We start from the raw sequence: 27,919 nt of genomic DNA on the forward strand, positions 1-27,919 counted from the left end.
AAGCTTGAAATTAAATTAATTTTACTTTAAAGTATGAAGACTGTCAAAGCTGGTCAGCACTTGTTTACATTTAATCTATGAGTCTTAGTTAGCTGCTATTGTCTAGAATTATTTGTAGATCTAAGAAGAATTGTGACCAATATGTTGTAAGGTGATGATTATTATTGTAAATGTTATAGAATGAATGAATTATGAATGTAATGTTAGGTTATGAATCGTTTATCCCTTAGGTGCACCCACCTTCATTTTGCAAAGCCAAAAGTGTAGAAAATCTTTCCATATTTTGTTGAAGTTGGGTCCAGATCTAAATAACATATAGTTGTTTATAGGAAGTAGCTAATCCTTAGGGTATTTGTGATCTTCATCATCTTGGTACTAAGTATTTTGTTGTGTAGTAGTGTACAAACACCAATAAAATCAACTAGTGTATATAGTTGATGAGGTACATACAGAGGATATAGAGACCAGTGATAAATTGTTAAGATGGTCTGAGAAGAGATTTGAGCACAAAGTTTTGGAGAAAGCCTCAATTGAACTTGCAATCAAGTTGGTTGAGCTTTCCAACCTTGTAATGAATTTAGAAGGAATTTTTTCAACTAATCACTCTTTATATATGAAACTTTGTAATGTAGATTTCTTCACATTGGAGAATCAAAACCCTATTGATCAGGTACAAGAAAACATGAAGGCTTGTCCTATTTCTTTGGGCAAGAATGCAAGTTCAAGCTCACATTCTTATAATAAATTGGCATATGATCAAGTAAGATTATCTGAATTGGTGGCTAAGGATAATAGCATTAGACAAATATTGATTTCAATTAAATTCATGCTAATATCTCATCTAGAGATAATTTAGAAGGAACTATCTATGGCTCAACCATAGAGAGCCTAAAGAGATCCACATCTCTCAACCATAGAGAGCCTAATTGATGTAGCTGCTCAACTAGAAATTCAAATTCAAGTCATGGAATCAGTGAGATCCAGATGGCATCAAGGACTTCAAGATATTTTGGATAATCACAAAAATTAGACAAATACCAACTAACTATTAGATTAATTAGATATTTTCTAATTAACTCTAGTCTACTTAAGCTAAATTTTAGGCATATAATAATTAATTCTTTTATTAATAATTAGTATGTAACCTAGGTTAGACCTTTTTAGGGTTTTGATCTCCTTTATAAGGACGATCTCTCTTTATAATTATTTAACTAACTCATTGTTGATTATAGCAATCTACTTTTTTGCTCATCAAGAATGTCTCATCTATGGATTTGGCAATTTCTGCCTCGACAGCTTTTGCTTCTCTCTTTCTATTACAAGTGTTTGCATGTAAGTGATTCTTAGGAGTTGTGGGTTTCTTCATGATCATCAGAGTTCACAGACAAGTATATATGTTGTATAGAAGAGTTAAGTCTTTGAAGACCGAATCACATTCTCAGTGGGACTGCTATTTTTTATATCTATTTTTGATATTTTGTAATTTTGAATGGATTTCGAAGTCATGACAAAGTATTTTTGCCACTAATTTCAAAGGTGGATATTGTTGATCTCTAAGCCTAGTTGCCTATTAGTTTCCAATACCTAGTCATTTTTAGGCAGTTGTGGTCGATTATCACTACAACCGAGTCATCTAGAGAAGGTCAAGCTACATAGACTTTTTTATATTTTATTACATGTCGATCAAGTCAAGGTTGTTGAGCACCCCAATAGAGACCGATCTAGCATACATGCTAAGTAAAATAATGGAGACTGAGCAATGTAATGTTAACTTATGTCAAGTGAGTCAATATATGCCAAGCCTATAGAAGTCAAGAGACAACATTAATGTTAGTTATGATCAAGTGTTAGAACATTCAATTGTTGAGTAAACCAATTTTGGTATATGTGTTTGTAATGGCACAAACACTTATAAAAACATTTTAGATGACTTCTATACAATATTTAAGGATTTTAGATATAGTTAAGGAGAAAATTATGCATTTTTTAAAGAGGCATTAATCCCAAGAAAGACAGTTTAACCAATCAGAAAACTAGAAGGGTTAAATGGTCAAAGGATGAATTATGCATAGTTGATTATGATCTAGAAATTTCTTTGATTGTCTATTTAAGGGATCTAAGCCTAAATTTTTATGGGAGAGTATTGGGAGCATATGTGATCTTTGTGAATGCAGAGAAGAGTGTGAAGGAGCAAACAAGCTAAGGACAAAGAAAGGAAGGTTGAGTTTGATAAGGAGATTAGACAAATAAACCTAGCAATGAAGGGCATAACAAAGAAGATCAGATAAGGACATTGAAGAGAGAAGATCCATAAACAACTTTGTGAAAGCAAACCAAAGGATCAGGTAATGATAGATTCTAACCAATGAATCAAGGAAAATCTCTTAACTTAGTGGTTTTAATAGTCGACCTTGTTTAAATCTCCTAATAGAGTGCTTACTTTTTTGAAAGTTTAAATCTATTAATAAAGGTAGACTTAATAGTCTTATATTTCTTTTAACTGAGTAGACACCTCACAGGGTAGATCATCAAAAGTGATCAAATTGTAGCCCTAACAAGCAAACTTTTTTATTGCAATAGTAAAGATTTGTGGGTCTCGTCCCCACCCCAGTTTTACCTTTAGCTTGGAGAGTTTTTGGGTTACCAAAATCTTTGTGTTATGTGTTTATATTTTCATGGATGTTATGCTTAGATAGATTTTATTTCAGCATTATAGTTTATGATTATATGGTATGAGATCTAAGATATAAGATGGATTAGGAGTGAATGTAGCTAATATGTTATATTTTTTGAGGAACTAAAAGTTTTAAAGATCCTGATCACTAGTCGCATAGAGTCACTAGGGGTTGGAATCTAGAAAGATTGTCGGGGTAACCTTAGAGTTGACTCATTCATGAAAATTCCCCATATGCATCTTAGGTTTTCTATATATTTATATTTGTATTTGTATTTGTATTTGTATTTGTATTTGTATTTGTATTTGTATTTGTATTTGTATTTGCATTTGCATTTGCATTTGCATTTGTATGTGTATCTGTATTTATATTTATATTTATATTTTTGCTTTTTTGTTTTGGGTTGCCTTTGGGATCATCTTTTCATACGAGTAGTACTACTTGTTGTAGAGAGCTTTTAGGATCCTTGCCTAGAATTTGTATTGTTGATTTTTTGGTTTGATTATCTATGTATGGATCATACATTATCTCCCATGTATGGTGGGAGTGGGAGCCTAATTAGGTGACCATGCGTTAGAAGGTAGTGACTTCTTACCATTTGGGTCCCCCTTAGATTGACACTAATATTTGAAGTTCGTTGATACAATTGTGTCATTATTCTCTTATTCTTATCCTAGAGATTTTATTCATTTGATGTATCTACATATCATGTACCTTATATCCTAAGATCCTACAAGATGATGTATTATTTATTAATGTACTTGTATTTGTTATTACATATCCTGTGACATGTGCAGTTGATGTGGTTATTTGGATGTGCTTTATTGTATCAGTTGTACTTGTGTATTTGCTTATGAGATTATTTGTTTGTTATTAATTCATCTTATGGACATTGTGCATAAAACTTTTTTAAATGTGACTCAACGTGAAGGAACCCTTGAGGAATGAAAATTTTATTTGTAATTGCTTGTGTGTACTTGATGTGTATGTGCATATTGCTTCCACACTGTTATTTTGTGTTGTATAAACTTCAAAAAAAATCAATAAAATATTGTAAAATAGTAGGTTAATTTCTCTTGGGTTCCCATGCAAGGTGTTACATGAAGTATTGAGATATTTTATATACTTAATTGTTTTATGTATTGATGTTTCTTAGGGAAAACAAGTTGGCTTTTAGGAATTATGAAACCAAAGGTTTTGAGATTTTTTTTTCTATGTGAAAATGTAATTATCATTCTTTGTATCTCAATTAGTATATCTATAGTTTTGGAGCATATTTGTGGATAATGTCACTTGTCTTGATCATTATATCATTTGACCATAAAAAGGTGATGATCATTATTGTGTTAAGTATGATCCACTTGGTCACCTTATGCTCTTTACTATGTTTGTTCTATATTTTGGATGATTGTCTTTATGGATTAGGTAATTCATGTTAGAGATGGATATTATTGATGTTTTATTATCATTGGTCTCAAGTTGTGAGATTTGGTGAATTATTATTATTATTTTGGGATATCCATTATGGGATGAATGATCTTTGGAAATGATTATATTGAGATGGACAATTGATTCTTGTATGGATGTGATATTATTTCCTTTGCTCCATTACTTAACTTCGATGATTTTCATAATTATATTTTATGACAAGCTTTTGTTACTTATCTTTGTTTTTTATTTTGATTGGAAGATTAGGGTAGGTAATCTAGGTGTGTAGAGGGGAGGTGACTTGAAAAAGGGGTTGGGGCCCTAAGTGGCTATCAGAGTAACTCATTGTAGGTTGACTTAATAAGTGATAACTAAAAATTTAGGTTGGATAAAAAATATTGATAAGATAATTATGTTCCTCACCTATGCCTTGAGTGCTAATACAAGCTAGGATGAGAGGGAAGAAGATACTTGATCGATGTCTTGTGTGCATAATTAATAAGGCTTGTTTGTATGAGAGGTTACCAATGGTAGATAGAGTCACTATGGTGTCGAAGTCCAAGGAGACTATAAATATAACCTTAGAGTTGACTAATGTGATGAAAATTCTCCATATACATATTATATTTTCTACACGCATTGGTTTCCTCTAGGACCATCTTTTTTGTATGTGTAGTGTCACTTTAAATAGAGAGATTTCAAGAGCCCTTGCCTAGGATTTGTGTTGTTGAATTCATTGGTTGTGTGGGGCATGGTGTTATCTCCTCAAAGAAATGGGAGTGAACCTTTGGTTACATGTGGTTGAGTGGTAGTGGTTCTATTACTATTGAAAATCTAATAGACTTGTAATGATGTTGGATGTTTTTGTAGCAATTATACCTTCTTGTTCATTGTTATTGTCCAAAAACTTACTCTTAGATTTTAGTTATTGTACCTTATATCATGTATCATTAGATTAGTTATGAATGTTATGATATCTCGTATTGTATTTGTTCTTGTGTTATATTACATACCTAGTGGCTTGTATAGTAAGCATTAAGTTATTGAGTATACTTTATGCTATTAGTTGTATTTATGTATTCATTTATGAGATGACATATTTAATACTGATTTATGGTTGTGAGAAATCTTGCTTAAGATTGAACTACTTAATTAAATTAACACATACAATTTTCCATTATGGAGCCCTTAAGAAATGTAATTAGTGTTGTATTACATTTATGTGTATGTCATATATTTTCAATTGTATTACTTCCACTATGGTATCATTGATGTTGCATGAAATTTTAAGGAAAAAAATATGTTCAGTAAACTTAGTAACATGTTTAGGTTAATTTCTCTTAGGTTTCCTAGTGGGGTGTTACAAACAAGTTGAATTTCTTCGTATAAAAATGAGTAACAAAATTAATCAAAAGTTTGTTGGGGGCATTGGGATTCAATTTAATCATTATTTTCCTTGATTATTTAAAAAAATTGTATGGTTGGGAATGTTTACTTTCAACCATTACAATCAAATAAAAGTCCTTTTTAACATATTCAACACCTATTTTCTTTAGCTAAGAATTTAAATATCTAACTTCATTGAAATCAAACATTCTTTCAAAATCAAAAGGATCCAAGATCATCATTTTTTCTTCTATACTAAAAGTGTTGGCAATATGTGTATATTTATAATCTTTTCCTAAATTTTACCAAATCTATTGGATCATCAATATCAACAAATCTACTATTGAGATTAAGACTTGAGGCTTTACCAATGATACCTCTAGCTTGCTCCAACTTATTTTTCCAAAACTCCTTTTTCTTTGGATGAATGAGGTTCTCCAATTTCTTTGTTCTCTATGCTCCACAAATCATTTTCTATTAAAGCATTCTTGACTGCAATATTCCAATTTGCAAAACCATTTCCATCAAAGGTAGGAAAAACTTCAATTAAAGAGCCAATGTTAGTGAAAAAAATATATCCTTCAAATTGTATTGCATAAAATGTAACAAAGGAATAAACAATAAACAACTAAAGTCTATTCCTACATATTCATGCAAACCTCAAATATGAAAGACAACATGTAAATCGTGATGACATGAAATCAAAAGAGTTTAAACCATTCAAAATAACACTAATGCAAACCTCATAAAATCACCAAGTTGTTGATGATTTCATTATTGTGGGATGTGGTTGCTCACAAATCTTGCAACATAACAATGGGCTAAATAGTGCTAATGGAGATGAGGAGAGGGTTCTCCTTTTATAGGAAATGAGATGAAACAGACGGTTGAGATTCAATGTAAAATGAAGGGCTAGGATCTCTCAGGATCAATGAGGTGTCCATGAGGTGGAGGCAAAGTGAACTCCATGTGGATTAGGGTTTTTGACTATTCAAAGGGGGAAAGATGCTCACACATGTGTGAGCAACCTTTGATGTGATGGATTACTGAGAGGTGTAAGAGGTGTGAGAAGTGTGAGGGGTGTGGGAAGTGTGAGTTTCCTCACACATGTGTGAGCACACACTTAGGACTAAAAGGGGATTTAGCAATGTGATTAGGAAAAATAAATGGGATTAAGTAGTGGGTAGGCTTAGAAGGATGAGTTAGGTTAGGAAAGTGAGGTTGGGTGAGAGTTAAAGTTAGGAGCCATGTGCTCAAATAGGATTAAATTTAATATTTAATTCCAAGTGGGATTAAAAGGGGTTAATTAAGTAAATGAAGTAATTTACTTAATTAAAGTAAATAGATTAGGATGTAAGTGGGATGAGGGGAAATAGGCTAGGATTAAATAAACCTAAATTTATTTAAGTCAAGGAAAAGTGAATGTAATTAAATAAAAGTAAATTTATTTAATTGAAGGTAGGATAAGACTACAATTAAATAAATAATAAATATCTATTTAATTGGTCAGGAAAAGGGGTATTTGTGCTCAATTGGACAATTTTAGGTGTCTACATTTTTCCCCTCTTTGATATAGCATTAGTAATGTTATATCAAAGAAAAATAAAATATAGTGGATGGAAGGATAAGACTAGTAGCATGATGTCCCAGTCATGGAAGGATGAGGAAGGATGATGAGGTTGGAATGGTATGCCCCCTCGAGAGGACATGTCGGTTAGGAGAACATAGATGTTCTCTTGAAATGGATGGGAGTATGGAAGGGAGTGGGAAATGATACGATTGATAAAGTTATGCTTCAATGGTGTGAACAACCTAAGTTTGATATTGTATTCAACACTATGCACCAAGGTATGAGGAACCAAGATGACAATGTGTCAAGTACGTGATAAAAAGGGGTCTAATACAACCATATGCCTAATGAAACCATGATAAGGAAGACCATGATTCCTTGGGATAATAGGATGCAAACACCATGATAAATGCATAAAATACTAATACATACAAGTAACAAGCAATCATGCACAATAAACCGAAAGCAAACCAACATTTGCCCGTAGTCAAGCTAAAAACTTATTAATGGATTGATTGATGATGATTGATTGAGGATGACAAAGTTAACGATAAGCACAATAGACATCCGAGGATTGGGAAGGAAACATCCCATGATGATGTTCAAATATAGTCAATGGAATATCAACTGATTGGGTCAAATTGATGAATTGATTAAGGATTGATGTACAAGATTGCAAGATTAGATTGATTGGATTAGTATTGATTGCACATTGAGATTTTTATTTTTTCTTGATGTTTTTTATTTTATGGAGATTGTGATGGATAGATTGAATTGAAATGCAAGTGGAAAAATGAACTTGGATGAGATTGGAAGAATGATGTTGATAGGACGAAGAATGATGAGAGTAGAATAGAAATTGATTTGATGTGAAAGGATTAGAAGAAGGGAAAATTAATTGAATCAGAGGATAAATGAAGTTGATTGAATTGAGTGGAAGAATTAGATTGAATGTGATATGAACGAATGTGGGATAGAAGGGATTGGGACCAATGACAAGGGAAAGCCAAGGCATGGTAAATGGAGGAAAAGCAATGTGGCTCAGTGGATGAAAGGAATGGTGAAAGGATATGAGGGGCCAAATGATATGGGATTGGAAAATACGGAGCCAAGGACCATGTTTTGATGGATTCCAAATGCCCCATACCGAGGATAGGAAAATGGAAGAAAATATGGTGGGAAAGGATGCATGAAAATAGAAAGATGGTATGAAGGCTAGCATATGGAAGAGGGAAAGGCATGTGGATGTCCAAAGCATGGATGAACAGTTTGTTATTGTACCTCTAGAATGGATCATGAGCATGGGCATGAAAGGGGAATGAATATGGGATATGGGAGGGAGGGTATGAAACAAGGATAATGATATGAAGGGTATGGATGAAATGTGGGATATGAAGTGGAGGAAAGGTATGGGATAACCAAGACCAAAGACATATGAAAGGAGTATGGAATTATATAGGAGTATGGATGGAGGATGAAGGAAATTAACATGACAAGGACTATGGGATGCAAGACATGGATAGGATGTCAAGATCAAATACATGAAAGTGGATGGAAGTATATAGCATAATGTATGGATAATGTGCAAGGGATATGTCAAATGAGCATAAATGGATGAAAGGAATAGGATAGTCAAGATCAAAGAAGGAAAAGGATGATGAACGGTAGATGGAAGTATGGAAGATATATATGGAAGTGTGGTATGGTTAGAACTTTCCCCCAGTGTAGAGTGCAAGTGGAAGAGGAAAAGTGAATGGATCGATAAGTGGAATTGGAAGGCATTGGATACATAATAGGAAAATGAAGGGAAGAATCACGCATCAAGATATATGGATGGTATCCCTTGATATATTTTTTCTTTTTTTCTTTGTTATTTTCAAGAAATTTTTACTATTTTCTCATAGATGTTGGTAGGATAGTGAATGGAGGACAGTGACTTATGAAAAAGTTTGGATTAAGGGGGTGGAGTGTTTGGGAGGAAGACATGGTTGATGGATGCTAGGTTGGAAGACTTGTGAATGAGTGGATGAAGGAAGTGGAAAGATCATCATTGACACACACCTTGAAAAGTGATGGAGAGGAAATTTTGGAGGATATGTAGGAGAAAGTTTGAATTTTGGGATATAGGAACCCAAAATGGATAAAGGAGATGATGGATTTAGGATGGTGGATTTTGGGGCATAAGGACCCAAAATGGAGTTGGAAGATGGAAGTTTGGATGATTTATGAATGAGGGAAGCCTTTGGATTAGCGAAATTGGATGCCATGTTGTACTTTTCTTTGATATTCATTACTTCATTGAGTAGCTTTGGGATCCACATGATTTTTTCACTTTTTATTTTCAGCCTTTGTGGCCTTCTAATTTTTTCTTTCTTTTGGATCACATTTTTCTTTTCTTGAACATGTCATTTAGAGGGGACATGTTGATCCTAGGATTTTTGTGGATATTTGGCTTGATTCCCTTTATCTTTGGCATCCAATTTTCTTCCCTTGGCCATGTTAGGGGTGTATGAGGATAAATGGTATAGAGAGCTTATGAATGAGATTATGGATGGTGAACATTAGAAGGAATTCAAGGATGTGTTCCTTTGTTGATATTTATTAGGAGCATGAGGGGATGAAGTGGAAAACATGGATATGGTGGATGAATGTATGTAAGGACCCAAAATGGAAGGAAGGGATGAAGGGTTTGAATGTGGAACATAAGGACCCAAAATGGATGGAAATGAGGAAGGAATGGGAATATGGATATAAGGGCCAAAAATGGACTTGGAAGATGAATGATGGGAAGCTTTAGGTTTGGAAGGAGTAATTTTGGATTTTGAAGGAGTGGAAGGCACACCAACATCTTGAGACATTATTTCTTCAATGGGATACTTATTATTTTCAACACAAGATGCGAGTCCATGTATATGGGGTTCATGAGTGGATTGGATAGGTGTGATAGGATCATGTTGAGGATTAGGATTGTAAGGGGGATCATGAGGGATAATAGGATCTTGAGATGGAGTGGGATCATGAAAGGCAAATAAAGGGGTACTTTGATCTTGTCTTAAAAGAGGATCATGTTGTGGAATGATTGGATTATGAGATGGAATAGAATCACATAATGGAGTGGAGGGAATGTGACCATGAGATGGAATGATTTGATCTTGACATGGAGAACTATTAGTGGATGGAGTGGAAGGAACTTCTTCATGAAGTGGAGGATCTACGGATGCTAAGTCTAGAGATGGAGTGGAATCGGTAATGTGTGCAGTACATGGAATGTCTTGATCTTGATGAGGAAGAGGATCATGAGATGGACTAGGAGGGATAAATGGATCTTGAGGGATAAGGGAACAATGGGATGGAGAAATGCTCAGATCTAGAGGAGAAGAGGAATCTATAGTGACATGCTTTGGAGGAAGGTCTTGAGATGGAATTGGGTGTATGGCTTTGGGTGATTGGATCACTTTATTTTGAATTTTGTACTTAGACAAGGTTTCTAGTGAGAAAAAACTATTACGAGGTGGGGATGATGTTTTCGAAGGATTAGGATTGTGTGAAGGTGGAGATATTGGTAGGGGATTGGGGTGATGGTTTTTTACATTAAGCTCAAAGTATAGGGAATTGCATGGAGGATTTAGGCTAGATGGGACATGAGGACTATGGTCTTCGAAACATGGGGGAAGAGGACATATGGCATGGAAGGTGGACTTTTTCTGTTGATTTGCTAGGCTCAAGATAGAATTCTTTAGTTCCTCAATTTCTTTGGCAATGGCATTTATGCTTGAGGCATTGTGTGGGCTATGAATGGAATCATATGTGGTTGAAGGATAATGAGGTGGATTTCCCTCGTCAAAGGTAGAAGAATAATGAACATGAGATGGATTAGAACTGGATATGAAGTTATGAGGATTGATTTGATACATAGGTTGAAAGGGAGGTATAACTCCATATTGCCTTTGAAGATCGTCAACCATTTGATTAAGCCAATTCTTATCCATAGATTAGACAAGGAGTGGTAAGAAATTTGATGATGAATGAAATATGAACTTGGGACTAGGAGCAATTTTGGACTTTGTGTTGATTTGATTTGAATTGGATTGGACTTGATATTGATTGGATTTTATTTGATTTGATTTGATATTGGATGAAGGTTTGAGATAGCTTTGATAAAAATCTTATGATATTGCAAACAAGTGAATGTGGGATTTGAATTAAAGTCTGATGTTTATGATAGTGCTCCTATGTCCAAAGTAGAAGATTTGATGCAAAGTTGAATTAGAGGAAGACGTGAATGAATGAAATTAGAAAGATTGATTATGGATGAATATGTAAATGGATTGAGTTAAGAATTGATTATAAATGACTAAATTTGACAATGAATTGGATTGAGAATCATGAGTATGAAGCATTGGATGAGGGAATTGAAGTGTGATGTGGAGTATGCACCATGACTAGGATGGAGATTAGGAATTAGATTTAATGATTAGGAAGATAAGGAAATGATTTGGACGAATAGAGATGATTAAGACTTCAATGAATGGTTTGAATGATTAAGACAAGAGATGCACGAGGGTGATGAATTTGATGGAAAGAAGAAATTATGTGGAATTGATGTAGACAAATTGACTAAGAGGACTTTAAACTAAGACTTGTTTTTGTTGTTTTCGAGATTTTTTTGATTTTTGAACTTTTATGATGTTTTTTTGGATTTTTATGTTAAATGATGTTTTGGCTTTTTCAAATTTGAGATGCAAAATCAAACAATGAAATATATACAAGACAAGTGTAGATGGTGTGTCCCCTTCAACTAGGGAGGGTTTCAAACACGAGAACGTCAAACACACCAACAATCCTATAAGGTTTCAACTAGGATGTACAAGGATCAACTAGAGGGCGTCCTCAATATATGCATGAGACCCAAATCTATAGATGAAAGAAAATAATGCCACATAGCCTAGAGGAGACAATAAACCAAATCTCCACCTTCACTTCCCAAAGGTATAAAGTTCTTTGGGGCTTAGCCAAGAGTGACAAGATTTTACTTCCAAGAGAGGTGTCTTTCGATTCACCTCTCAATTTTTATACTCTGCTAGAACACTGGAGTTGAGGTCATCCCAAGGGGTGATTAAATCCCCAAGCAGGCCTCCTAAAAAAAAGAAAAACAAGACCACTTATTTATTGTGCACTAAAGATCACCCGAAAGCATGAGAGGAGAGAATACATAAGTGGCCTCAAGGTTCAAAAGAAACTTGTTCTTTCCCAATGAAGCTTTACATTTTGTAATCTACTCTGAAGACACACGTGTTTATAGCACACAATGTTCTTTCCAACTTGACAATGTCATCAACATAAAAATCGAGAGTTCGCCAACATAAGTAAATCAAGCGTCATCAACATAAGAAAAATTGATAAGGAAAGAATCAATTCCCTTTATGCATTCAAGATTGAGTGAGTGTTCATTTTAAGCACCAAATTGAAATATGCATTGCAATGTTCGTTGATCCTTAGACATTCAAGATTGTACTATCATCCATTCCACTAAAATGTTCAATTTCCTTATGACATTCAAGATTGTGTTGAAACATTCATTCCAAATCAAAGGTGTTGTTCAATTAACTGTGCATTCAAGATTGCATTCAATTATTTTAGCTTTAACCATTCACAAGTGTGTTTGAATTTTGAATTTAAGTTCAACATGCATTCAAAGACAAGTGTTTAAGCATACAAGTTTATTCGAAAACAAATTTAAGGAAAAACCTGCAAGAAATATAGTTAGTGATTTCTAGAATTCTCCAACCTTCAATGCATGAGTGAGAAAATATCCCTACAAAACCACAAGTTAGGGCATCGAAAATGTATGAAAAACATGAAATAATCTTGCGAGAAAAATGTTAACAACAAAGTTTAGCATTTGACAAAAAAATAGGTATCTAAATAGCATCAAAATCTAATGAAACCAACACCATCATGACAGGCTCGGAATTAGCTTTTCGAAAATATTTTATTTTCTGAAAACGAAGTCTGAATGCTCAAGTTATGAGCAAAAAATTGAATGTTACTCCTTATGGGTGAGAAGAGCATGTGGGAGGCTTATGCAGTGATGATGTCAGCAACCTAGAAGCTTAAATTTGATGATTAGATGGATGTCACAAGAAAAAAAATTGTTTTAAAAAAAAAAGGAAAAATGCCCTTGCTAATGTGGAATCCACATGTGAGCTGAGTAGGTAAAGTGCCACATGGCAGCACCGAAGGAGGTCGCGTGGACGGAGGTTCAATGGTGGCCCGCAGGTGGAGGCGGACTATAGGAGGTCCGCGGGTGGAGGTGGAGGGACTCGAGTGGTGGATGAGCAGGGGAGCGCAGGTGGAGGGACAGGCGGAGGAGCAGAGGAGAGTGGGCAGAGGGACGAGCGCGAGAGGTAGGGAAAGGCTGCAAGAGGTGGGGAAGGGCGAAGCAGCAACGTGGGTGGTGGAAGGGTTGTGGGCGGTGGTGGGGAGATGCAAGGTTCAGCGGGGGAGGAGCCAGCGGCGGTGGGGGAAAGCAACGACAGTCAGTGAGTGGAAAGTAGCGGCGGGCAGCGGGGAGATACAAGGTTTCGACAACAGAGAGGAGGTTTGAGCGACAGGGAGCAGAGGCCAAGGGTTGAGCAGCAAGGAGCAACGGTTGAGGAAGATGCAAGGCCACGAGAGGAGGTTGCATCGAGTGGAGGTAGGAGCAGGGCATAGGGGCGACGCTCGCGAGCGCCGCCAGTGGTGGTGCCTACGGTGCCTACCAAAAACAAACCAATTTTTTTTTATTTTTTTTTATTTTTTTCTATTTAGGCTTTTGAGAACAGATTTTTTTAACAATTTATATATATATATATATATATATAATGCTATATATTTATATTATATATATATATATATATATATATATATATATATATATATATATATATATATATATATATATATATATATATATATATGTATGTGTGTGTGTGTGTGTGTGTGTGTGTGTGTGTGTGTGTGTGTGTGTGTGTGTGTGTGTGTGTGTGTGTGTGTGTGTGTGTGTGTGTGTGTGTGTGTGTGTGTGTGTGATCAAAAAAAAGCATAAACAAGATAAAATAAAACAAAACAAACCTTTTTTTTTTACTTATCAACAAATATAGATATTTTTTAATTTTCTATTTTCTTATTAACAAAGAAGTATATTCAATGTATATACACTTCTATAACTTGGAAATAGAGAAATAAGAAATATATAGTGTTATATATCAAAAGACTTCTCTTATGTCCTTCAAGCACAATGGTGGGCTTTTTGGCTTGATTTGAGACTCTTCACAAAATTCGATCTCCAAGTGCTTCTTCAACCTACAAGCTTGAAAACTCACAAATAAACTCAAAAACACATTAGATGGTTAGTTGAACCTGTGAAGTGAGTCCCACTGGGCATGCCAAAATGTATTGCATAAAATGTAACAAAAAAATAAACGATAAACAACTAAAGTCTATTCCTACATATTCATGCAAACCTCAAATATGGAAGACAACATGTAAATCGTGATGACATGAAATCAAAAGAGTTTAAACCATTCAAAATATCACTAATGCAAACCTCATAAAATCACCAAGTTGTTGATGATTTCATTGTTGTGGGATGTGGTTGCTCACCAATCCTGTAGCATAACAATGGGCTAAATAGTGCTTATGAAGATGAGGAGAGGGTTCTCCTTTTATAGGAAATGAGATGAAATGGACGGTTGAGATTCAATGTAAGATGAAGGGCTAGGATCTCTCAGGATCAATGAGGTGTACATGAGGTGGAGGCCAAGTGGACTCCATGTGGATTAGGGCTTTTGACCATTCAAAGGGGGAAAGATGCTCCCAAATGTGTGGGAAACCTTTGATGTGATGGATCAATGACAGGTGTAAGAGGTGTGAGAAGTGTGAGGGGTGTGGGAAGTGTGAGTTTCCTCACACGTGTGAGCACACACTTAGGATTAAAAGGGGATTTAGCAAGGTGATTAGGAAAAATAAGTGGGATTAAGTTGTGGGTAGGCTTAGAAGGATGAGTTAGGTTAGGAAAGTGAGGTTGGGTGAGGGTTAAAGTTAGGAGCCATGTGCTCAAATAGGATTAAATTTAATATTTAATTCCAAGTGAGATTAAAAGGGGTTAATTTAAAAAAATGAAGTAATTTACTTAATTAAAGTAAATGGATTAGGATGTAAGTGGGATGAGGGGAAATAAGCTAGGATTAAATAAGCCTAAATTTATTTAAATCAAGGAAAGGTGAATGTAATTAAATAAATGTAAATTTATTTAATTAAAGGTAGGATAAGACTACAATTAAATAAATAATAAATATCTATTTAATTGATCAGGAAAAGGGGTATTTGTGCTCAATTGGACAATTTTAGGTGTCCACAAATATTAAACCCACAATAATTCAACCCTATTAGAATCTCTAAACCAACTCTAGCTTTGAAACCATGTAAAAATAGGTTCAATTATAATATTAAAAAAATTATTATTATTATGAGCAGAGCAAATAAAGTATCAATAATGAATAAATATAGCTTTTGATTATATCCAACTTACATTTACTCCCTCTTTTGACAATAAATAAAGCATCTTCATGAGTACCAATTTGTAAATTTTAATCTACGATTTGTCCCTCTTTGACATTAATATTTTACAAGGCAATGCTCCTCCCAAACATGCACTAAAAATAGAATTAAGAGAGAACAAAAACTTGAGCTTACATCTATCTCAAAGTCTTAAGTTGAGAATTTAAATATGTAACTTCATTGAAATCAAGCATTTTTTTCAAAATCAGAAAGATCCAAGCTCGCCAATTTTCCTTCTATACAAAAAGAGTTGGCAATATGTGTATATTTATAGTCTTTTTCTAAATTTTACCATAATTCTATTGGGGCATCAATATCAATAAATCTTCTATTGAGATTAAGACTTAAGGCTTTACCAATAATACCTATAGTTTTCTCTAATGTGCTTTTCCAAGACTTTTTCTCTGGATGAATGAGGTTCTCCAAATTCTTTGTTCACTATGCTCCACAAAGCCTTTTCTATTAAAGCATTCTTGACTACAATATTCCAATTTTCAAAACCACTTCCATCAAAGATAGGAAAACCTTCAATTAGAGAGCCCATGTTAGTGAAAACAAATATCCTTCAAATATTAAACCCACAATAATTTAACCCTATTAGAATCTCTAAACCAACTCTAGATTTGATACCATGTAAAATAGGCCAAATTATAATGAAAAAACTAAAATAACAATTATGAACAGCGAAAATAGAGTACTCAATAATGAATAAATATAGCTTTTGGTTATATCCAAGATGCATTTACACCCCCTTTCAACAATAAATAAAGCATCTTCACGAGTACCAATTTATAAATTTCAATCTATGATTTGTTCCTCTTTGACATTAGTATTTGACAAGGCAATGCTCCTCCATACATGCACTACAAATAGAATTAAGGAGAAAACAAAACCTTGAGCTTACATCTATTTTGACGCCTACTTTCATCATTTTGCCCAAAGTAACAACATTTACCTTTTACTTCTCTAAGATCATAACATTTCTCTCTATTCATTTCCCCTTAGTAAATCAACTTGTTTGGATTACTAGAGACAACTTTACAAGGTGATGGCTTTCATTGTTGCTTTAGTCAAAATTTATAATTCATCAGTTCTCTTTCAGTCCACATTGGCTCTTCCTTCTTTATGTTAGATGTGTCTCTCCTACATTGGTGTGGTTTGAAAAGCCCATAACTATATTTATCTCTTGTCTTGTTGGCTTGTGTGGCTCTAACCCAAATGTTTGGTCTCACTCATTTGTGTTCGCGAATGGGTCTCAATCAAATCCTACATCGGCAATTTCTCTTGAGCATCTAGTTGCTTCCCCTCCGATGTCAAAAGGGTTTGTGACTATTATTTTTGATAGTCTTGCTACAATGGTAGTTGGTGTTAGTGGTCCCGCCTAAGAAGTCTAATTCTCTTGTTTCTACTCGGGCCTCCCCTTCTACTAAAATGAATGGTGTTGCTATCTCCTTTTTCCCTATTGGTGATATTTTGGTAGTTGTGGATGTTGTTTCTAAAGGTATGGTGGGGCCATTTTCCCCTTCCTCTTTTTCCTTGGCATTTGAAGGGATGTGTCCATATGTAGTGATAGTGAAATATGTTGCTAATTTCAGGGTCTTAATTTTGAAGGCAACTGAGTGAAGGCATGTGCTAATTTCTAAGCCCTTGTCCATTTAGTTGGATTTGGAAACAAAGGCAGAAATAGATCACAACTCTATTTTCCCTTGCAATAATTCAATTTGCCACTTTTGGGGATTTTGGCCTAGCCTTCCAAAGCTGCATGTCTAGATTTTACAGCATTATTAACCCCATCTCATTAGTACCATTCACATCTAAACTTGAAGGATTTTTTTGTAGCTAAACTTTAAGAATCTAAGGACAAAAATAAAATGTTGTGTGACCATTTACTCGGCTGGGAGGACATATTCGTGCTCATGATAAAGCCTCTGTATGTTTTCAACCCATCTTCTAAAACATTCAATAGGATTTTGATATGGGCTCGTTCATCTCATCTTCCTCTTCACTTGTTAGTCGACTCTCTTCTTGTGGAGGTTGGGAATGCTCTTGGGAGATTTGTTATGGTGAAAAATGATTTTTTTGATATTCTTGATTCTACCTATGGACGCATTTGTTCAAGTTGATGAAATATCAACCCCACAGCTCCAAGAATCACCTGCATGCAAACACTAGTCACAGAAAGAGAGAAGCAAAATCTATTGAGGTTGGAATTCCCAGATCCACACATGAGACATTCTTAATGAGAAAAAAGAGAAATTGTTATTATCAGAAGTGAATGAATTATTACAAAGAGATCAATCCTTATAAAGCATATCAAAACCCTAAAAGGGTGAAACCTAGGTTGCATGATAATAATTAATTAATTAATTAATTATTATATGCCTAAAGGCTTAAGAAAACTAGAGATAGTAAGTGACTTAATAATTAAATCAATAATGATTTAATTAATAAGAAAATATCTTATTGCTCTAATAGTATTATGGTTGACATTAATGTCGAAGTGGGGCTTCTTGTGGAAATCTTAATTAAATCTTGTAAAGGTTGTTGGGTCCAATCTCTAGACTACAAGGGGATTCCCTTTAGGTGTAGAATATACTACGGATGGGTCATGTGGTGGATCAATGGGGTTAGAGAAACAAAAGGTTGTTCTTGCATGGTGGAATGTTGCTTCATCTCGTCATTATACAATTGAGAAGAAGAGTTTCTCCCAGGGGGTAGTACGGATTTCCCTGCATTCTCTGACTTTTGAAAATTTGTGTGAGAACAAGGTGAGATCAAGCACAACAAGCATGGAGGCCATGTGCACTAAAATAAAGCTGGCGTTAGGAACACAATTCTAAGTTACAATTTAGGATATCACAAGAATGAGAAAAGATTTCAAAGTACTAGAAGGTTACTTATTGTGTCTTGCAAAATACTTATCTTACAATGTGGCATTGTAGGTCATGATGATAATAAATATCTCCAAATCCAAATTTTAAAATTCTTGGGCAATAGTATTTATACAACTTAACAAGAATGAAGTTAAATATGAACATATATGGAATCACAACCAATTTGATAACATGTCATTCTTGAAGGGACTTACAGACTTCAAGACACGATGAAACATAACCCTAAAATCAAAGGAAAGTAGTTGAGACACATGGTGGAATATCCCATACTAATGATAGAAAAGATTTTTTATTGACGTAGAGCCTCCAATAGGTTCGAGAGACCTAGATCTTAAGGAAAATTGCCAATATGTTTATGGGACATGTTCATATTTTTACTCTAACTATAACCATTTTCGAGTTGATGCGTTAACTTTTTATTTATCAATGGCATCCTTTGCAAGTATGTTAGTATAGAACCTTGTGTGGTCTTTTATTAGATGGTCTAAAACTATTTAGTTCTTTGGCACATTTAAATGGTTTCTAACTTTTCCCTTAGTTTAATTTGCATAAAGTACAAAACAAAAGATGTAAAAATCTATAATTATTTATTCTACTTTCATCAAACAAGGATTTAACCTTTCCTTTTTCTCATTTCAATATCTGTCTCCCAAACAATATGTTAGATATAATATAAATATATTAAATACATATTACAAAATTAGTATATCAATATAATATATTATTGATATTAATATATATTAGTATTGATTTATAATAAGTGTACTCTTATTATAACATTAAATTATTCTCATATACAGATATATTTTTTATTATATCGTTAAATCTTATTCATATTTTAATCATTTGTTCATATAAGAATGTTTTACTATTAAAAATATTTTTTTAACTATAGCATCATTATATTATTTATAAACCTATTACTAAATAAAATTACGTTTATTAGCTCATGCCATGACAACATTATATAAACTAGCAATCGCACCTAAGAGTGCAATGGGTACACCAAATAAATTTTGAAGGTCAATTATGAAAAAGATCATAACCTAAATTATAAACACAACCCTAATCTTAATCATTACATAATCCTAAACCATTAAAACCTAACTATAACTCTAAGTTTAACAAAAAAATTTAAATGTCTTCCAAAGTCTAACTCTAATTGTAACCTTACCCCTACCCCTAACCCATAATACTAAGTATGTTGTAATCCCTTATACTAACCCTAATTATAACCTTACCCTAATCTTAATTATAATCTTGTACAAACATTAAAATCTAATACAAAATAAGATTATAATCCGAACACTAAACCCAATCCTAACTCCAATAATGATATAAATCTAAATCCTTATCCTACCACTAACCCTAATTATGAATCTAAATCAAAACCCTAACCTTAATCATAATTACAACCATAATATAAACTTTAGAGAGAACCATAACCATAATCTTAAAACCAAATCCTAATAAGAATATGAGCTATGATGTAAATCTTAGCCCTAACCATAATAGTAACTATAATCCTAATCTTAAAGTCTAGAACATAATTTTAATTTTAACTTGACAATAACCTTGACCAAAATTTTAGTTCTAGCTATGATAGCAACTAAATTGTTAGAAACTTGATCACACACAATATTGCTTAATATGTACCAAAAACTATAATCAAATATAAAGAATGTTAATAAATAGTAACAAATATAAAATTATTACAATCTTTAACTTGAATTTAATAATGAAATTTTTGAATAACTAAGTTTAGATAATTAAACAATATCTAATATAGTTTGTATGCTTCCACAATTTTATTTAAAAATAGACCAAATATCATTCGTTACACCCTATTTTAAAGCAATACTTCAAAAATATAATTAAAAATAAACTATGCTTATAAAAATTAATTATATTATTCTTATTTTACACTAGATTTAAAATTATAACAAATATTTAATTCATTATATATTATATTATCTTTCATTATACTATATTTAATAATATATTTTTTACACAAATAAAAAATATATAATATTATTTTCAAAATATTTAAATCTAATAGCATTTTATACGAAATTATTTATTTTACATGATTCATTATATTTTTAAATTATTTAGTTTTCTATTAAAAAACCTAAGAAAAACCATCTAAGGTAGACTTTTTAAACATTAATCATAAATGGCGAAAATAAAATAAAATAAATGTCTAAAGAACTAAATTTAAAATTTTAATAAATGTTTAATTCATTATATATTATATTGTCTTCTATTACTCTATTTAATAAAATATAATTTTCACAAATAAAAAATATAGAATATTATTTTCAAAGTAATAAAGTGATAATATTTTATATGAAATTACTTATTTTATGTAGTTCATTATATATTTTTAAATTACTTAATTTTCTATAAAACAAAAACTAAGAAAACCATTAAATTCATTTTCTTAGGTGAGACTTAGAACATAATTTTATCCATTTATAAATTGGCCAAATAAAATCAAATAAAAATGTGTAAGGAAATGCATTACCATTTCAGAAAACTTTCGGTGGATTGCCACAAATACGTGCAATGCACTTCGGAATAGTTATTAACCACCGAAAAAAATCAATCAACGGAGAAATACATTAAGCATCCCTATTTTAAGGGAATAAACAGTCTGGATCATTTCAATCGTCTTGCGCAGTTTATAAGATAAGATAACATTGAACATTGATTTTAAATGGAAATTTTGAGACTTCAAAAAAAGGAACACCTTCAGCGTGCTAATTGCGCCGGGACCTGGAATTATTTGGCGTTTCTTATACTTAAAAACACATTTGGTACACCCACTGGCACGAACAAGCCAATTGTTGGCTTAATCCTTAATTTGTATGACATCAATTCTACACTTGTACGACATGCACAATGAATTTCGTCCTCTTAATTTACATCATCAATCGAGACAAAATAGATGAGAAAAGATCAAACATTAAAATCTAGATGACACGACCATCATTGATTATCAAGGTCCTTCCCAGATTCAGCGGTGGGCACCTCAATGAAACTGACTGGTCGATGTGCCAGATCAGACCATTGATACTAGAAATTGTGGGCTTCCTGATTTCTTCTTTTATTATTAGATCGTACTGGGCTTCCTGATTTCTTCTTTTATTATAAGATTGTATGATTGTATGGTACTTAATTTAATTCTTTGTGGTTAATGAGCCGAAAACTCAACAATGCCCATTTCAAACTACTAGTTCAATTATGTTATGCTGTTTAGTAAACCAGATGACTTATGAAAATGGTACAAAGCTGTCACTAAAAAGTTTGTTCGTTGACTTTACTGCACCTTCATTTTGGCCGTGGATGTTGATCCCTCCGAGTGCTGACAAGAGTAAGTTTACATTAGATATTTAATATCATATAACGTAAAAAAATGTTTGCGAATAATAAACTAAATGTTTATACCAGTACAATTGGTTTTATTATAATAATATTTGATCTAATAACTAATAATCAATATTAACTTTATAAATTCACAAATTATATAAAATTTCTATATCATACTAACGAATAAAAATTCGTTGTGGCAATTTATAATACATATAATTTGAACTTCTAATAAAAATACACAAACCACTATTAAGATAATATTATATGATTTGTAACATTAAAATAAATATAAATAAATTTGTACCTTGCAACTTTTATAATAACTTCAGAAATATTATTTACTGTACTTAACCACCATATCACAGGTATCTTGAATAGAGATAGCTTTTTATATTGGCTATTCATAACATTGCCATGTACAAGAGCACAATTATCACTTGCCCCAAAACCAGAATAAAGAAAGAAATAACTATTTGAAGGAAATAATATTTGAGAACATTATTATCCTACTTTTGATCCAAGGATGCAACCAACACAACTTCGACACTACATTACAATGCTTTAATTCTTTATGCAAATATCAGTCGCCTGTTGGCCAACTAATGGGCGCCAGAATGAACTTCCTCCTGCTTAATTTCTTTTTAGAAAAAGCTGATATAATGAGTCAGTAATGAAGTTTTTTTGGGCGTGAAGATCAAGGTATCCTTATAAGCTTACACATCACTATAAAGGAGAACCAAATCTTTCTTTGAACATGATGACATCTCACCATCTCACAGAGAGACAAAATTTGTAATGCGTTATGCCGCCAACCTAATTATACAATGCATCCAGTAAAGCCTCCTCAGTCGCATGCTTCAGATGACTTCCCACTAAAAGCAATAAGATTATCCAAATAAATGTTTTTAATTGTCACGAGGCATTTGTCCTTGAACTAACCTCTATATAGAATTTTAACATTGGTCCTCAATTCAACCCACCTATGATAGATTACAAGTTACCAATGTAGCAGGATTCCAAATTTTGAGTTTTCAAATTTATTTCTCAATGAATTATGAATCCGTCTGGACAAAGAGCACAAATGTATTAAGCAACCGGTAGAAAATCTTATGTGCACAGTAAGTGGTTGCCAAACGAGCCATTGGAGCCTTCAAATGAGACAACTTAAAACTCGAACTCACCATTTGCCTGTCCATACAAAACTGACAATAAGCAGCATTTATAAATCTCAAAGCATATTCATTAGCAAAATTGATCCAACCAAATACCTTGGCAAAAAGAATATCCTTGCCGTTCAAATGCATTATTCCATCCTTCAATGTACACTTCCATCTGCTTTTGGTTCTTGTAACCTGCTAAATAGAACACAAATAAAAGTAATTTTCTGATATAACACCAAACCCACTAATGAAAACTAAATCGGGTACCTTTTCTACCTTCTCAAACTGAGCAAGTACTAAATGACTAGTGCTTGGTTCCTCTCCTCCCTGATCAAGTTCATCAATTTCATCATCATCGTCCTCATTTAGTGGCGGTTCATCATCATCATTTGCTTCAGCTTTAACTTCCTTGAGAGCATCATTTATGCCAAGCGGATCTGCTCAACATCGCAGAAAAGCCTCTCATATATTAGAGGTTCAAAGAAAATAAATTCTATATAAGATAATGGCATCCTTGAATCATAAGTCTATTGCACTTTAGCCTCACCCTGATCTGTTGCTGCATTGTAGTCCTCATTTGCATCATCAGCATTTTCATCAGTACCATCAACCTGAGAAATTGTTTGAGAATTGCGCTTTGATTTGTGTCTGACAATATCTGCCTTATTTCTTGTCTGGGCATTTGCAATGCCCTTATTAAGCCTTTCATTTGACAGACCTGCATCAAGTTGTAACTGAAACCAAAACGAGTCAGAACAGTCATGAATGGCTATGCAAAACCTGTAAATTTATCTGTATAAACCACAATGACAGCAAAAATTAGTGCCAGTGATTTATAAACAAAAGGTCTAGGGGCATTTTGTAGTAAGAGGAAAGGAGAGGTGCAAACAAGTGGAAGCAAAGCATCTTGCACCAGTTCTTGCAAAAAATCATTACAAGGAATTCATTTTAACAACAGTAACATTGAATTTTGTGCTCAACTCTAGTAATCCCAACATCCCTCCTGCCTGATTTTTCTGAAAAAACAGTTCTCAATTTATTTTGTGTATCTTTACTTTTGGGAAATCGCTTTCATCAAAGAAAAGAAAATAAGGTTAAGGCTAAAGTATTCTAAATTTTTCTAATTTTGTGTTGAAATTTTGAACACTAACATAGTAGGTTGTGTTTGATGATAGCAGTACTTGCATACTATTTTTAAGACCAATCTTATATCTTTAACATAAACCAACTTGTATAAAGGTAAAGATCTTGTTTTTTGCATCACATTTATTTCTAATCTCTATGCACTATATATTTTACGTGACATTAAAAAAAATCTCTGTTTCTATAGTTAAATTTTACATTTCCTTCCAATCAGCCATAACTGTGTAGGATCCTCATCAATTTATGCTGGCTTCTCTAGCTCTACACCGTGAGCTCCTCTACTCGCCTAGATCTCAGCCTATTCCTCTTAAGGTACTGTTGAAGCTAAGTAGACGACTTCCTCTCAACACCTGAAATACCAAAGAAATGGCTAGATAGGTAGTTCACCACAAAATTCAGTTCCCTTCTGCCATAGTTGCCCTATCCATGTTGGTCTCCTCCGTATAACCCCTAAGAGTAGTAACTTTTCTCCACTAGGTACAAATGATGCCAGCCTCTCCAGTATCGTATTGCAGATGGTCCTCATGAACCCTGCATTGACATCAACAATCTATATGAGTGTAATTCTATTATGTCTTTGCACATCCCACTTGAGATTCATTGCATAGTCTATAAATGAGTGTGACTCTACCATGCCTTTGCACATCTCACTTGAGATTCTTTGCGTAGTCTATATGAGTGCGACTCTTCTATGCCTTTGCACATCCCACTTGCGATTCATTGCACATCCCACTTGAGATTCATTGCAACTCTACCATGCCTTTGCACATCTCACTTGAGGTTCATCGAAACTCTATCATGCCTTTTGCACATCTCAAATGAGATTCATTGCATAGTCTATATGAGTGTGACTCTACCATGCCTTTGCACATCCCACTTGAGATTCATTGCATAGTCTATATGAGTGTGACTCTACAATGCCTTAGCACATCCCACTTGAGATTCAATGCAAAGGAGTGTTAAGCATCTCTCATCTTTGATTAATAATTGGTTCAATTTCTCATTTTAGAATGCTAATGGCAGTAGGTTACTTCTAAATGACATCTTTTATTTATTCTAGCATAGAATCAACGCACTCGTACACCTCACCACGGATATTAGAATCGGCATCACCATATTCTAATCACCTAAAAGACTAGAGTACTGATGAAGACATCACATTTTGCATCACCTCGAGAAGCATCACTCTCCACTTCATCTTTCTCTACTTTGTCTTGGACTCAAGCCTTCGAATCCATTTTATTGCCTTAACCATTAGTTGCAATACCTTGTGCAACTCATGGCATCCTATCCAAAAGGATGAAATAGGAGGCATATTTAGTCTCAACATGTTTAAAAAATCCCTATTAGAGGTGGCAATGAAGAATGCATATATTAACATCGCTTTGAACCAACCAATCTTTTCCCATATCCTTGAGTGCATAATGCATTCCATGCACGCAACAAGGCGTCCACAAAATATGCCCATAGGTCACACCAATCACTACTTGTACCGCATTTTTGGCCCAAACTCCATTATAACATCCTTGAGAAACCAAGATGAAAATCAATATCATCATAATATGCTAAACAATCAAGCTGCCTTGAAAATACAAGGCCCTCTAAACATGTAACAATGGCATTGATGAGTGAACAACGTCTAATGTTTGTTCAACCATCCATAGTTACACTACATTCACTCATTCCTTCATTTTCTCCATAACAATGTGATCCCCCCAGTGGCACATAAGGAGGTCGTGCCCATGCTACCTTCATCTTCATTTTCCATAACAATGTGATCCCCCCAGTGGCACATAAGAAGGTCGTGCCCATGCTACCTTCATCATCGCCTCCTTATAATGAGGAGACTAAGCCAAATGGAATAAAATGCCATTGCTAAAGAAGAATTTAGCAATGGCATTATCTACTTCATCTTTCAATCATACATTGAATAATTTTGGTACTAGAACCTTATAAAAGGATAACAAGCAACATGGAATGAAATGCCATGGGCGAAGAAGAATTTTCCAATAACATCCATCATTTGCATCATCCTTCAATTGTACATTGAATAATATTGTTAGTGGATTAGGAGCATCACTTCTCATCATGTGCTTCCCCAACCTCTACCTTATGTAAAAGAAACTACCATATGTGCAATTGCCTCTGCAAAAGTAGATCCTTGCCTCTAATGATTCCTCGATCTTAGGAAAAGGGGTAAAAAAACAAGATAATGTATTGCAGTGCCTTCACCACCTAGGCCACTCCATAACTACATTTTGCTTTTACGTCTTTGGATTATTCCGCATGTTTTCCTTAAAAACAAAAGTGTGCACCCGAATGCCACAAGCTTGACTTGCAATTTCTAGTGAACTGTCTTTAGATGAGACATAGGATCAAATGGACCCTTGAAAATTTATGCCTATACTTCAAAAGGGCTTCATATTTTGTGCATGGTTAGGGGGTCTATAAGCTATAGAACCCTAACTCTAAATTGAAAAAAATGCTTCCAACTTGATGTCACTCCTCTTCTTACTCCTCCTCAATCCTCTTGCACTTCCCTCTCACTCTCATGCTAAAACTATCAGCTTCTTGTTGATTTGTTTTTGTGAGTTGGAAGTACAAGAAGTAAAATGTTTAAAGTTTGAAGGCTTAGCGCAAGGTCAATAGACCATTAGGGTTCAGCCCTATGCGTGATGATCCAAACAACTAGTTTTCAGCCATTTGGTTGTGGTAGATGCCTAGGCATTCCCCTAAGATGGTTGGACTGCATGAAGGGTGTTTCCTCTAAGTTTGCAAGTCCCTTAGATGTCCCCATACCAATATCTTGGGGTTTTGGGCGACAACACATCCCCATAGAACACTAGCACAAAGTGATTGAGTTGGATTTTCTAATGCATCTCTAGCCCGAGGGAGTCAATCTTCGTAAACAAAAATTCAAAAGGCTTCTTTACTCCTTAGCTTGAGAAAGGTAGTAGAAGATTGTGTCCATTTAAACCGTTCCTCACTCGTGAAATTGGACCCCACTTAATGATAATACCAAGGACCCCACCACTAGCTTATCGACGGATAGGAAACAACCATATTCTTACAAACCTTTGTCTACAACATGGGCATCTCGTTCACAAGTACTATCTAGATTTCAAAATTGATGCAAGATTTGTGGCATAATTGCCTACTATGGATTCCAAAAAGTCTAGTAGTTGTATCGAACGTTGTGGGGTCAAACTTTGGTGCAACATCAACCACACTTGATTCGCGAATATCTTCATAACCTTACATAACAATGTTTCTCCTCCCAAGGTCCCATAATTGACCTGCAAAGATACATTTTCCCAACTTTACATTATTTAACAATAGGAAAAACTAGGTTACATAGCAAGAACAAGAAGAAACTTCCAAACTACTAAGATCTTTATCTTATAGATGGTTTCAAAACATTCTATACATTGTAAAGATTTAGGTTCTCATACCAAATGTGTAATGAAACTTAGCAATGTCAAACAAACATGTCAAATGTCAAATGATCTAATATAATTTGAAGCTCTCCATGTGTTATGTTTGCGCTTCTCAATGCTATTTTCAATTACTTGGCCAACCAACTGGCTATAAAGCCTTCGCACGGCTTTTATAAGTAATCTTTTAGGAATAGTAGAGAAGTGGAAGGGATTGTTCATGGGTTACAAAGTTAAATTATTATAATACCCA

General features: G+C 33.9%; 1 protein-coding gene across 2 annotated transcripts in view; it reads right to left on the reverse strand.

The window, feature by feature from the left end:
- Window positions 1-22,383: 22,383 nt before the first annotated feature.
- LOC149543980 (transcription initiation factor IIA large subunit-like) overlaps window positions 22,384-27,919 on the reverse strand; it is a 34,498-nt gene continuing 28,962 nt past the window's right edge. For both annotated transcript variants that reach the window (XM_089798626.1, XM_089798625.1), the window contains exons 7-10: window positions 23,637-23,823; window positions 23,366-23,526; window positions 23,198-23,281; window positions 22,384-23,117 (exon numbers count right to left, since the gene is read on the reverse strand). In XM_089798626.1, coding sequence (XP_089654752.1) covers window positions 23,094-23,117; window positions 23,198-23,281; window positions 23,366-23,526; window positions 23,637-23,823 — 456 coding nt within the window. In that variant the 3' untranslated portion in view covers window positions 22,384-23,093. The remainder of the gene's footprint in view (window positions 23,118-23,197; window positions 23,282-23,365; window positions 23,527-23,636; window positions 23,824-27,919) is intronic.

This window comes from Cupressus sempervirens, chromosome 8 (assembly GCF_028749045.1).
Source record: "Cupressus sempervirens isolate cs-2001-9-10 chromosome 8, ASM2874904v1, whole genome shotgun sequence".
In the NCBI taxonomy this organism is placed as follows: Eukaryota; Viridiplantae; Streptophyta; class Pinopsida; order Cupressales; family Cupressaceae; genus Cupressus; species Cupressus sempervirens.